Here is a 14,922-nt window from a genome sequence, read left to right as displayed (position 1 = left end):
TCACCCAACTTTTTATCTAAATTGTGACATTTTTGGTTGATTTCACGTTGAATTCAAGTTAGTTGACAACTCAACCAAATGTAAATCAAAAATAGATGTTGAACTGATGTCTGTGCCCAGTGGGATATCATGGAAAGACCATGTGTCAGCAGCTACAGAGGAGCTACGAGTATTCAACCTGGGATAGTTCCTCATCCTCTGTATGATATTGGTATTTGCATTATTATTCTTGCATTATTATACCATCCCCCAACAATCTGGATCTGTGTTATATGGTGCCAAATAGAGGAGGGGGTGCATTGATGCTGCAAAAGTAAAAGGATGCTGTGTGGATGCTGTAAAAAAGTCACCTAACTTACCCATCTGTCACTCCAGACTCTGGAGGGTTTACCTGACATGACCCAACCTTGACTGGAGGGTTTACCTGATGTGACCCAACCTTGACTGGAGGGTTTGCCTGATGTGACCCAACCTTGACTGGAGGGTTTACCTGATGTGACCCAACCTTGACTGGAGGGTTTACCTGATGTGACCCAACCTTGACTGGAGGGTTTACCTGATGTGACCCAACCTTGACTGGAGGGTTTACCTGATGTGACCCAACCTTGACTGGAGGGTTTACCTGATGTGACCCAACCTTGACTGGAGGGTTTACCTGATGTGACCCACCTTGACTGGAGGGTTTACCTGATGTGACCCAACCTTGACAAGTCAGTTCCTCTACCTATAGCAATAGGCATGACCCCCACCCCCTCCTCTGTCTCTCTCTTTCCTCTCTCTGTCTCTTTCCATCTCCCTGGAGGAAAGACATGTCCATTTATGAGGCTGTGTGCTGGTTGGGCTGGTTGGCACTGTTCCATCATTAAAGGACTGGGGTAAACAACACAGGCGGGCAAGCAGAGGAGAGGAAAGACTCTCAACGTCCGTCCCCCCCCCCCCCCACACACACACACACACCTCACCATACTTTCCATCAGGCCCTGTTCTCTGTCAACCAGTGGGTGTGGTGTGGTGGGTGTGGTGTGGTGTGGTGTGGTGTGGTGTGGTGTGGTGTGGTGTGGTGTGTGTGGTGTGGTGTGGTGTGGTGTGTGTGTGTGTGTTGTGTGTGTGTGTGTGTGTGTGTGTGTGTGTGTGTGTGTGTGTGTGTGTGTGTGTGTGTGTGTGTGTCTGTGTGTGTGTGTGTGTGTGTGTGTGTGTGTGTGTGTGTATGTGTGTGTGTGTGTGTGTGTGTGTGTGTGTGTGTGTGTGTGTGTGTGTGTGTGTGTGTGTGTGTGTGTGTGTGTGTGTGTGTGTGAGAAACTTCACCCCCGGAGCCATTCTCTGACATGTAGAGAGAGGCTGGTGGGTTCCTACACTGTGATTGATTGAGCTTGCCTGGCACAATGGAACCAATACAATAGTCCCAAATGTGCAAACACCACCAATCTGGTACTCTAGGCTGGCTAAAGCACATGCCAGGTCTGATGGCTGGGTTGCAGAAATTGCCTTATTCATCTGGAGGGTCGCAAGAAATGTGTTGAGGGTCCAATGAAAACAGTTTTAGATGGGTCACAGCATGCAACGATTTGGGATCCACTATTCTAGCGTGTTCCAAAGCATTGATATGAGCTAAAGAGATTATGGTTTTGTACAGCGTCAATATTGGCTGTCCACATTGTTGGTATTGGTCCTGATGAGAACCCTAGACAGATTCCCCAAATCTACAGTCACATGCCAGTCATAACAGCACCTGTGCACGAGCACATCGCTCCATTCTAAAAGTCTATAAAGGAAGTTTATGGCTGCGTCCCAAATGGCACCCTATTCCCTACATAGTGCACTACTTTTGACCAGAGCCCTATGGGCACTATATATGGAATAGGGTGCCATTTGGGACCCATTCAAGGAAGCCAAAGGACTCGGTTGTTTCTACAAGATGCCTGAAAGGCTGAGTGGATCTGGAAGCTTCTCTCTCTCCCCCCACCCCCCTTGGTCTCGCTCGCATTCCTCCCCACAGGACAGGGGAGTGGAGAAAAAAAGAAAATGAAGGGGCTGGAAAACTTGCCTTAAAAAAGTATTAAATGGTGGCAGCTATTCTTAGACACACTCTTAGACTATTTCAGACCACCAGTGTCTTAAAGGGGAACTGGCTGCTTGTTACCATCATATGAGGATACATTTTTAGCATGGTGGTCTAGCAGGAATTGAACCCACAATTCTGGCATTTCAAACTTCATGCTTCATGCTCTACCATCTGAGCCACAGTCTCTCCAACCACACACAAACATACGTGTGTGTTAGCTGTTTCTGGGTTCTATTTCATGGGAGGCTGGTGACCCATGACACTTGGAAGTGTTTGTTTGAAAAGTAAAAGGAAACAGACGGCTTTTGCCAGGATGCCCGGAGGTCGTCTTGTTCACAGTGTGTGTGTGTGTGTGTGTGTGTGTGTGTGTGTGTGTGTGTGTGTGTGTGTGTGTGTGTGTGTGTGTGTGTGTGTGTGAGTGTATGTTTGTGTGTGTGATGATGGCCATATACATAAACAAACACAGTGTCTAGCTTAAGTCCTTACTCCGGGCTTTTGGAGGACGTGTGTGTATAAAATATATTCTCCATACAAAGGTTGACCCTGGTTAGCATTCATTTATTTTCAAACACCCTCTTTCCTTTCTCGTCCAATCAAAACTTCGTATTTTCTCGTCAAATCAACAGCATCTCTGTCCTCTCTCCTCCAATCACAGCGGAGCCCCTGGTGAGGCAGGTGAAGAAGACGCGCATCAAGAGGGATGACTTCCACATCTTGAAGGTGATTGGTCGAGGGACCTTCAGTGAGGTGAGAGGACACTGCCGAAAGTCAAGGTGCACTTTGGACAATTTAATCTTATCTCCGTGGTGACGTGTGTGTTGCTGTATTTATAGGTGGCTGTGGCGAGGATGCGTAGCACACAGCAAGTGTACGCCCTGAAGATTATGAATAAGTGGGACATGCTGAAGCGAGGAGAGGTAAACACACACACACAGGAACTTTCCCACTGGGCACAAACTGGTTGAATCAACGTTGTTTCCACGTCATTTCAACTACAAAATAATACGTGTGATGACGTTGAATCAACATGGAAAACTGACTGGATTTGCAACATAAAGGAATTTTAACCTATGGTTGACCCTGTAAAACAACACATTTCACTGCACTTATCTGGTGTATGTGACAATATTTTATTATTTTATTATTTTTAACCTAAATCCAATGACATGGTTAAAATGTTTCTTGTTTTCATGTAGAATTCGCGTTAGTTGACAACTCAATCAAATGTAATTCAAAACTAGACATTAAAATTAATATGCCATTTAGCAGACGCTTTTATAAAAAATAACATCTGTCCTTAGTGGGTTTTACTATTCACATAACAACGGATACATTTTGTATTAGAACCGACTTCTTTATTGCTTCTTGCTTCTACTGTAAAACAACATCGCAGCTAGCACATAACGTTCTGGGAATGTTGTCCTATGGTTATTTTGCAATACACCCTTCCCACAACTTTTTGGAAATGGTACAGGATAGTTGCTTGGCTTTGGAACATTCTCAGCAAATTTAAGGACATTTACAAAATAACTTTATTTTCTTGGTGTTTCATTACATTAACAGAACGTTTCCTAGAAGTTCAAACATGGTTACATTTAATTACATTTTTAGTAATGTTCTCGGAACGTTCTCCAACTGGTTTGACATTGGGAATGTTCTCAAATAGTTCAGAGAACGTTAAGAAACAACGTTCTTCTGTGGGAATTTCAGTACTTTAGCGTAACGTTTCCTACAGGTTTCCTTATAGTTCTATTTAAAGTACTGTTCTCAAATTGTTCCCTGAGGTGTGTTTGTCAAGGGCTACAACGAAACTGTGTACTCTTGGGGATGCTGAGGACCAGGTTTGGGAAACACTACCTTAGGACACATGGAAATTAATTTGCAATCTATGGCTGGAGTTCAAAACAGTTAACCCAAACAGTGTTATTAAAAATCTTATTGAAACATGTTCTCAGAACGTTATTTAATTACCTTCAAATAACCTATAATTTCTGTTCTCAGAACATTAATAAAACCTCCCAGGAAAACGTTCAGGGAACCATAGTAAAACGTTCTCAGAACCTCCCAGCAACCAAAAAATGAACGTACCCAGAACAGGTGAAATGTTCACTTCCGTTCTCAGAACGTTCCGTTTTACCGGTCAGGAAACGTATGGCTTCATTCCCAGAACCAATGGGAAACCAAAAACGTACTTTCCCACAACTTCCAAGGAACCAAATGTGCTAGCTGGAATGTGAGGCCATCTGTCTCTCTGTGTTGCATCTCTGTGTGTCTGTGTGTGTCCTGTAGACAGCTTGTTACCAGGAGGAGAGAGAGGTTCTGCTGAAGGGTGATCGACGGTGGATCACAGAGCTGCACTATGCCTTCCAGGACGACAATTACCTGGTGGGTATCAGTGACAAATCGCCAATATCAGGGTAATTTCGGCCTTCACATCTGACTGCAGTCTACCTGGAGTGATTCAGTCACATCCCTCAGTTTCTTTCCCTCGAAATACACCATGGGGTAATACATTTCATCTCTCTTTCTCTTCATGTTGTCTTCTTCACTGCCACCATCTCCCTCCTTTTACATTCTCTCTCTCTCTCTCTCTCTCTCTCTCTCTCTCTCTCTCTCTCTCTCTCTCTCTCTCTCTCTCTCTATCTCTCTCGCTCTCACTCTCTCTATCTCTCTCGCTCTCACTCTGTCTCACTCTCGCTCTCTCAGTACCTGGTGATGGACTACTACGTGGGTGGTGACCTGTTGACCCTGCTCAGTAAGTTTGGCGACCGTATCGCTGAGGACATGGCCCAGTTCTACTTGGCTGAGATGGTCATGGCCATCGACTCCATCCACAGGATGGGCTATGTGCACAGGTTAGTTGGTCAGAGACACCCGGCAACATGACAACCTCCAGCAAACAATTTGTGGTGTTCCTAGAATACCGCCCTAATGTTCAGAATTTTTTTCTGGAATACATTTTCAAAGAAAACGGGGAACACTGTTCCTTACTTTGGAGCACCTACAAGGGAGGTTCCGAGAATGTTTGTTGACTCTGGAATGGATGAATAAATAAGATTAACAGAACTTGAGAACTCTCTTTTTTGAGTGTGGACCATCTACTGCATCTAATGGTTTAATTTTGGTCCATCCAGTGTAGAACCATGGGAACGTTAGCTATGAAATCCCATATAGATGACCTGGCAACAGGAAGAATAATGTTCAGACCTGTGAATGCGCATAGTCAGATTTGCATCCTTCACTCTCCCCTCTGCAGGGACATCAAACCTGACAACATCATGCTGACGGCAGAGGGCCACGTCAGGCTGGGGGACTTTGGTTCCTGTCTGAGGGTCCAAGAGGATGGCATGGTGAGAGGCCCCAAAGGGCCACAAAACACTCACAATTCACTCCACAATACTGTTGTGTAAAAGTAACAGACTGGGTATCGAACCTGGGTCTACTGTGAGTCACAAGGCTGTGTAAGCCCTTCAAGCTAAAGCCAAGGCTCAGGGAGCTAACGCAAGTCTTTAGGTCTCAGGCAGGGTTATACTTATTCACCAGACCACCTCGGTTACACAAAGGTGCACTCCTCTGTGTGTTATTGTGTGACAGTGTGCGACCTCTGCTGCTACAATTTGAAATCTAAATACTACTTTCAGTGAGGGCAGGTTTCTCTTTTCTATAACGTGAACATGTTGCATCCCAAGGATAGAATTCTACTTTTGTAAATGCATTTGTGTGTGTTGACATGTGTCTGTGTATTTGCAGGTGCACTCTTCCCTGGCGGTGGGCACACCCGACTACCTGTCCCCAGAGATCCTGCGTGCGGTGGAGGGAGGGGGAGGCTATGGCCCTGAGTGTGACTGGTGGGCCCTGGGGATCTGTGCCTATGAGATGCTGCAGGGGACCACACCCTTCTACGCAGAGTCCATCTCTGAGACCTACGCCAAGATCATGAACTTCCAGGTACGATGGTGACTTAAGACAGAAACTAATTTGACAGATTGATCAAGAGAACATGTTGAGGGTCATCAGAACATTTTCCATATGTTTCTGTAGATATCGGTGAAAAGAGTCAGGAAATACGAGGAGGGAAGGATGTTGAACAAGAGCTAATATTCAATAGGGACTAGGGTACAATCCCAAATCAACCCATAAACCCTACAGTTGTGGAGATCTTAGATTAGTAAAAGCAATATGGTGAAACTTCCACCTAGCTTCCACCTATCGTCTACCTATCAGAGGGCAAGGTAGAGCTATTACAAAATTGCTTACACCTGTCAAAACCAATCAGATCTCTGCAAGTGCATAGGTCATAGGGTTTAGGGGTCAATTTGGGATTGGTCCATAGTGATCTTTGTGACCATTTTCTTATACATCTGCAAGGAGTGCAAAGAGGTATATATTGGGCTCACACCTAAAGAACTCTGAAGAACTAAGAGGAACCAACCATTTTGTCCCCCCAGGAGCACTTTGAGTTCCCCCCGTCTGGCCCCGAGGTTTCAGATGAGGCCCGTTCCCTCATCATGGGGCTGATCTGCGAGAGGGAGGATCGTATGGGAGCCAGGGGTTCTGGGGACTTTAGGGCCCACCCCTTCTTCTGTGGACTAGACTGGGGCTCCCTGCATGAACTTCCAGCACCCTTCCAACCTGAAGTCTCCAACGCCACTGACACCTCCAACTTTGACGTGTTGGACGACTGCCTCAGTGAAATGGTATTAATCCGAAAAGCCAATATACAATCTACAATCTATATACAATCCATTCAAATGTAAAGGAGTCTAATATAGAGCCTTGAGGGACTCCATAAAATATTACATGGCTCCAGAAGCAAGCCTGAAAAGCAAATATAGCAGATAACATATACCTGAGATGCATATAATGCACTCTAGTTGTAATGCTGTCTTTTGTCCAACAGGAAACACTGAGTGATGTTATGGACAAGGCCCCTATCGGAGTTCACCTGGCTTTCGTTGGCTACTCCTACACAGCTACAAGGTCACATTCATATCATATACTGTCTCAGTATCAAAGTACCCTAAATTAATGGGGTATCATACAAAACTATGTCAAAACAGTTTTAATGTTTTTTTTGTATTTTGTTCTATTTTTGTCTTTTTTTGTATCTCTTACAGACAGACAGGTGCCTTGGATCGCAGTCGTGACATCATGATGGAGATTGACCACCAGCGACACCATGGGTTGCCAAGCTTCAATTTCCAGGATAAGCTGGTAGGTTGACTATCCACACTAACAACTAGCTGAGTTAAGTTTTAACAATCAAGACTAGAATGCTAACTGCTAGATTGGCTACTAAGGACAATTTGAGTAGTCGGGTAACCGATGTGGAACCGCTAGCTAGTTTACATTTTACATTTTAGTCATTTAGCAGACGCTCTTATCCAGAGCGACTTACAGTTAGCTGTAGGTTGGGACTCCCACTCTGTTACACATATGTTTCCATTTGTTTATGCAGGAATGCTAACTGCTTTCCTCATCTCGTGTGTCAGTCAGCTGTGACAAAAATGCTTAGCGCTTCCTGAGCTAGCTGCATCTTGAATGTGTTTTGTGGCATGTGTCAAACAGTTAGGCATGCAATAAATAATAACGGCTGCTAGATCAGGTTATGCTGAGCACAGGAGGTTGGTGGCACCTTAATTGGGGAGGATGGCTCGTGGTAATGGCTGGAGCGGAATAGGTGGAATGGTATCAACTACATCAAACACATGGTTTATTGATGTGTTTGATGCCATTCCATTGGCTCTGTTCCAGCCATTATTATGAGCCGTTCTCCCCTCAGCAGCCTCCACTGACGCTGAGGGCTACACTATGTTTACCTTTATCAGACCGTGTATGTCTAACACTGAAGGGGGTGGTGTGGGCTTTCAGAGTCAGATGTGGAAGCTCAGAGATGTCCTGACAACGCCTGACAACCTGCCTGCCCTGCTTGAGCTCCCCCTAGCATTGGAGCAGGGTACTGCAGAGTCCACTCACACAACGACAGAGGAGGAAGAGGAGGAGAAGGACCAGAATTCAGTACTTGATGAGGATCTGCACAGGTTAGATCACTCCTGAGTGAGACAGACAGACAGACAGACAGACAGACAGACAGACACAGAATGTATATTTTTTGGTAACTTTTTTTAAACATTTATGACGGCCTACCAAGAGGCAAAAGGCCTCCTGCGAGGATGCGGGTTGGGATAAAAAAAATAAAAAGTAGGACAAAACACATCACGACAAGAGAGACACCACAACAATACATCAAGAGAGACCTAAGACAACAACACAACGTGGCAGCAGCACAACATGGCAGCAGCACAAACATGGTACAAACATTGTTAGGCACACACAGGTGGATGCCTATGCTTTTATTGCAGTATTCCTTTACTGCTAAAAATGGGTCTCCCTCACCTTTCCCTTTCATACTTGACAGACTCAGCAGACATATGGGTAGCTCTGACTTCTAGGTACTGTACATACATGTATATTATAGGTAGCTAATACTAGCTATAATGTAATGATGCCATTTGATATTTAGGTGAGTATTCATAGCCAATACCAGAGCCCTTGTATTCAAAGCTGACCAATCAATCCAATCATCTACGTAGGCGGCTGCAGGAGGCAGAGAAGAGGAACGGAGAGCTGGAGAAAGAGATGGAGAGACTGAGGGGGGAGATCCAGGGCCTGAAGTCCCCCAAGGAGACAGGCAAGGGACCCAGCACTCATCCCTCCTCATCTCCTCTTCAAAAAAAACCTCATACATGAATCATTGCCTGTTCGATCATCCTTCCTTGGGTTTCTTTTCCATCCGTTTTGAACTTTTGACCTGTGGCCTCTCTCATCAAGTTCAGTAAGAGAAGGTTGGGTTGTGTTCATTAAGGCACACAATTGAAAACTTTAAAAACAGTTTTGCAACGGAAAACTAAAATGAGCTTTTCTTATTGGAAAAATCCAGCTAGTCCCTCCCTTTTTCACTCCATTTTCATACATTTGATGCCTTATGAACACAACCCTGGAATTGTGTAGCAGCATTACCTCATCCTATAGACATCTATAAGTGCTATAGCATCTCTTCACAGGCAACAGTGTCTAACAACACAAATGTGAGATGGTAGGATTTCCAGACCATATGAGCCACATACTGTGAAAAAATAGTGTTGCATAGCAGGAGCACCGAGCAGCATCTGCTTATGTTGGAGCCCTTGGTCAGAACGATAAATATCCCCTCTAAGAATAGGCCTGGTATGCAGCCGTTGGCCCTCCCTCGCTATAAATCAATACAGCGTAATGACCCTTTTAAAGATGCAGTGTTAGGGGTCTCCTTCAGGATAGGTTTTTAATGGATGGATGTCTGGATGGAGGAATGGATGCAGTCAGTCCCTTAGAGGATTCCAACTCCCAGAATGCACCAGAGGACAGGTGCTGTTGACAAGCAGATAAACAGGACCGGCTAGCTTGTTTACAGGGGAAACAACATTGTTAATGAAATAATAAACATATCTACGTACTGTACCTTTAAAAGGTTTCCAAGAAATACTGGCAATGCCTCACGCCCTTTCCAATCACTCCATTTTCATCACATTCTCTCTCTCTCTCACTTCCACACACCCATTCACTCACGCAATCACTCCTGCTGAAATTGTTTTTGTTTTTGTTGTTGTTGTGACTTTCACAGCTAGCTCGTCAGCAGTGCACCCACCCAAAACAGTCACCTGCAACAGTGCAGCTACTCAGTCCTGGGCCACGTTCAGTAGCTAAACATTGTGGAATGTTGCAGATAGAAATGTCATGAGGAATAGAGCTCCCAGCTAGCACATTTGGCTACTTGGAAGTTGTGGGAACTTACGTTTTTGGTTTCCCATTGGTTCTGGGAACGAAGCCATATGTTTCCTGACTGGTAAAACTGAATGTTTTTTAAGCATTCAGAGAACGGAAGTGAAAATTTTGCCTGTTCTGGGAATGTACATTTTTGGGTTGCAGGGAGGTTCTGAGAACGTTTTACTATGGTTCCCTGAAAGTTTTTCTGGGAGGTTTTATTAACGTTCTGAGAACGGAAATTATACATTATTTGAAGATAATTAAATAACATTCTGAGAACATGCTTCAATAAGACTTTTTTTTTTTTTTTAAATTACTTTTTAATGATATCCAATTGGTAGTTACAGTCTTGTCCCATCGCTGCAACTAACGTATGGACTCGGGAGAGGTGAAGGTCGAGAGCCATGCGTTCTCCGAAACACAACCCTGCCAAGCCGCATTGCTTCTTGACACACTGCTCACTTAACCCGGAAGCCAGCCGCACCAATGTGTCGGAGGAAACTGGCGACTGAAATCAGCATGCATGCGCACAGCCCGCCACGAGGAGTCGCTAGAGCGCGATGGGACAAAGACATCCTGGCTGGCCAAACCCTCACCTAACCCAGACGATGCTGGCCAATTGTGCGCCGCCTCATGGGTCTCCCGGTCGCAACACAGCCTGGGATCGAACCCGGGTCTGTAATGACACCTTAGACTGCTGCGCCACTTGGGAAGACTTTAAATAACACTGTTTGGGTTAACTGTTTTGAACTCCAAGCACAGATAGCAAATTAATTTCCATGTGTACTAAGGCATTAATCATGCAAACACATTTATTTTCATTGTGGCTTGGCATTAGTGAAATTTGAACCTATGATCTTCTTGTTCTCTATCCATGGAATTAGTCTACTGCGCCACCAGGATGGAGCTAGCATGCCATGTTTTTTGTACTTATACCAAGCTGTTCATTTAAGTCTATTCAAACAAGCACTCATCAAGATCAGGTGTGGCCAATTAGTGGGCGTAGCCAACACACCTGAGCATACTTAACAAGATAGAGGATAGATAGAGTTTTGTTGATGCTGAGAGTGGAATGTATTTGTTTTTAAATAACATTCTTAGAACTTTCTTTGAACGTTACTAATGTTTTCTTGTGGTTCTTATGGAAAGTTTTCTTAATGTTCTGAGAACATTACTTTAAATAGAACCTTGAGGAAACCTGTAGAAATTGTTATGCTGAAGTACTGAAATTCCCACCTAAGAAACATATGGTTCTCAGAACGTTATGTGCTAGCGGGGTATCCTGCACCATTCCCAGAATGTTGTGGGAAGGTTGTCTGCAAAATAACCATAGGACAACCACACTCTCACCAAACTCTAAGAAACATACAGTATGGTTCTCAGAATGTTATGTGCTAGCTGGGCTGACACGATAGAGCTGTTCCCCAATTCTGGGTGACAGACAACCATATCTGTTCTACACAATATATTTATATCTGAACATTCCTGTAACTTTTCACCCTCCTGAACAGGCCCCTGCTCTCTTGGGCTGGGTTTCCCAAAAGCATTGTCGCACTATGATCGTCTTTCGTCCATTTAGTTTCAATGGAATTAAGAAGATCTTAGTGCTACGATGCTTTTGGGAAACCCAGCTTTGGGCTGTTGTAATGTACCTCTCTCTTCTCCAATCACAGAACTGCGTGTCTGCCCTTCGTCTCTTTCTCTGCCTGCCCACTGTCTGGACGATGTAAGACTTCCTCTCTCTCTCTCTCTCTCTCTCTCTCTCTCTCTCTCTCTCTCTCTCTCTCTCTCTCTCTCTCTCTCTCTCTCTCTCTCTCTCTCTCTCTCTCTCTCTCTCTCTCACTCCCTCTCTCTCTCTCTCTCTCACTCCCTCTCTCTCTCTCTCTCTCTCTCTCTCTCTTACTCTCTTTCTCTCTCTCTCTCTCCGTCTCTCTCTCTCTCCGTCTCCCTCTCTCTCCGTCTCTCTCTCTCAACGTCTCTCTCTCTCTCTCTCTCTCTCTTACTCTCTGTCTCTCTCTTTCTCTCTTTCTAAGACGATCAAAAACATTCTGAGGGCAAACAAACAACCTGTTTGGCTGTCTGCTCGGTCAGTTTGGAAACATCTTGTTTTAGCAACTAACATTGGCCTTATTTGGGGTATATAAAGAGAATGTGTGTACATTTCCATGGGGATATAGAGGTAGCAAGCCCTTACCCCACTCACACCCAACCCATATTTATGCTCCTGCAATGTGTCCCACTTTATTTGGATAGTCCTCTATAGATGGTTTACAACTTGCTGGTCTATACGCCTTGCTGATCTACAACTAGTGTTAGGGGTAGGGCGAGAGTTAGTGGATAACTGTACTATCCAAATAAAGCGTTACAGATGCAGTCTTTTTTGGGCAAGTCACAGCACAGCATGCCACACTCGCCTGGGGAGATATATTTGACTGCATTCATTTGAAATAACGAGTCCTCCTCATCTCCAGGGTCAATGAATTTATTTTGTGTCTGCCTTTCTCTCACGGATTTTGACCCAGGCAAGTGCGGCATGCTGTGCTGTGCTGTGCTGTGACTCGCACACATAAAAGACTGCATCTGTACCCTGGCCTGCAATCCTGTTCAGTTCCTGACTATGAGTGTGTTTCAGGGGAAGAGTTCGCCCCCTGCCTGTCACTACCCGCTGGTGATCCCTCTCCACCGCCACCTGCTGCTGTTTCACAGGGTAGGAGATTTAAAACATGGGGACCGGAAATTATGCCTTCGTCCCAAATTATACCCTATTCCCTATTTAGTGCACTACTTTTGACCAGGGACAATAGGGTCTGGTCAAAAGTAGTGCACTATATAGAGAATAGGGTGCCATTTGCCATTTGCCATACCCATATACTTGATGATAAAATGACTATATGACTGCATCTCTCCCTCTTTACACTGTTGCGCTCTCTCCCCCTCCTTCCCACAATGGCTCCATGTTTCTTTCTCCACCTCTCCCCCTTTATGCTCTCTCTCTGTCTCCCTCCCTCCCTCTCCTCTCTCTCTCTCTCCTCCTCTATCTTCTTCTCACCCTCTCCCTCCCTCCCTCCCTCCCTCTCACCCTCTCTCTCAGGTGCGCTGGCCACAGGAGAGAAGTGAGTCCTACTTGTTGGTGTGTGCGGTGGGGGGAGAGCTCCAAGCCTGGGACAGACACTGCTGTACTGAGATCTCCTGACCCCCCCCCCCCCCCCCCCCTCCCCCCTCTTGGGATCGAGGGGCGACCCAGATGTGTCACCCCCTACGCTACAGCTGCTCCCTTCCCCCAAACACCCCCTCGGCTAACAGGACAGGAGCACCACATGGCTGGAGGGATGAAGGCTGGGGATGAAATGGGCTTAACGTGAAGTGGACAGAACTCACTGTAGAGGGGCATCAGCATGATGCTGCTCTGCATCCACCACAGAGTCCTATTACAGTATCTCTGAGTGAGAGAGTTTTGAGCCAGTATGGTGGGCGGGTGTTAAAGCGAATGCTATACTCATTGCACTTGTCCCATGTATAAAATGAAGAGTGAGCAGAGTGCTGGGCATGAATGGGGTAACTGGGAACTTGGAGCAGTGGGATAGCCATGGGAAAGCTAAGGACTGTCACTAGCTTAAAATGAATGGGGAGGTATAGAAAGATTTAAATGAAGGACATCTCCTCCTGGACTACCAATGGATGCCTGTTGCTGTCTGAGTGTCACATTGTGGGCACTTATATCTCTGAGCGTACTGAGGTAAAAGCGAGCTCAGAAAACAAAGAAGACACCACAGCAAAGAGACATTGCTGGTTTGAGTGAGCCAGAGGGGACAATCAGTCCACTCCGTAAACACACACTCTCCAGCCCACCTGGACGTTATTGGTGCATTTTGCCCAATATTAATGGCGTACAAATGTCCAGTAATGACTTTTTAACAGCACCATCTAGTGGTTTACTTTGTATCTATACATCTAAGAGTGGATTGTGTTGAATGTGATAGGCATTTGTTGCACTACAGGCTCTGATGTAGACATGCTTTTAGATGGGCCTGTTTGGAATACATAGATAACATCTACAGTACAATACCAAGCAAACGTTGACTGAAGGCTAAGGACAGAGAGATCGGAGGTCGTGTGTTTAATAAAGTTTTCTGGGATTGTAAGGTTACACTTAGCTCTGGTCCAGGGCTTGCTGATGCTGAGCCTTCCTACATCAAGGCTGTGTAGGTTGTAGGAAGGCTCTGCGTCAGCAAGCCACACGTAAAGCCTTGAACCAGTGTTAGGATAGATGATGTATACTAAGAATACATGTTCGGGGGCAATGGGGCACAAGGAAGGCAATGGTATGAACGAAAGTTTGCTATTCTGGTTAGAGGAGTACAGTATTGCCAATTAATAATCGCAAGGCTATTGGTTTAAATCCACAAAATGTATACTGTGGTAGCTGTAGATCATACTGACAAAATGCTATGCACCTTGCTGTTATGTAAGCCATGTTAAATCATATAGGCCTAATATGTTCCTTTGGACAGTGAAGCATGCAAGAGAATAATACCGGATTTTGGTGAGGGAATTGCTGTATGCTACAAAATATTCACCATAGCTTGCAAGGCCTTTTGTTTGTGAGCAATATTTTAGATGTGCATGAGGAATAACATGACAGTCACTCACTGGGCACTATAAAAGGTCATCTTTTTTTTATTTTCTTTTTTCCTTCATTTGCTTTAAAATAAGTGGTATTATAGTTTATTACTGAGATGCCTTAAAGTTTTACTGCACATATTTAATCACCATCTTTTGGAAACCATATTAATTATACTAATAAAGTATTTATTGTGGATCTATCTCTTGGCTCATGAATGAAGTAAGACGTAAGCCTATAACCCCCCTATGTGGTCGAAAAAGGATGAAACACATTGTAAAACACGCATATTAATTTTGAAGGGAATTATTACACTTTTTGCTGTGATAACTATTTCCTATGAAAAATATTCCTGTTGTCAACATTTTCAATTGTGTTTCAAGTCATTTCAATTCGAATTATGATCATCAAATGTGACCAGGTCCGTATTAGCCAA

General features: G+C 44.7%; 1 protein-coding gene across 1 annotated transcript; it reads left to right on the top strand.

Moving 5' to 3' along the window:
• Positions 1–2,375: 2,375 nt before the first annotated feature.
• Positions 2,376–13,058, top strand: LOC311142615 (myotonin-protein kinase-like; the record flags this gene model as incomplete). Its single annotated transcript, XM_084178276.1, is given in 16 exon segments — positions 2,376–2,400; positions 2,718–2,809; positions 2,896–2,979; positions 4,352–4,447; positions 4,769–4,917; positions 5,319–5,412; positions 5,813–6,010; positions 6,511–6,759; positions 6,963–7,042; positions 7,180–7,276; positions 7,934–8,103; positions 8,656–8,753; positions 11,539–11,591; positions 12,388–12,430; positions 12,433–12,572; positions 12,957–13,058. Coding segments are annotated over 16 exon segments (1,770 nt in total).
• Positions 13,059–14,922: the final 1,864 nt, after the last annotated feature.

Source organism: Coregonus lavaretus, assembly GCF_964263955.1.
Source record: "Coregonus lavaretus genome assembly, chromosome: 15".
NCBI lineage: Eukaryota > Metazoa > Chordata > Actinopteri > Salmoniformes > Salmonidae > Coregonus > Coregonus lavaretus.
The sequence above is the reverse complement of the archived record's forward strand: the minus strand, read 5'-3'. Positions and strand labels throughout refer to the sequence as shown.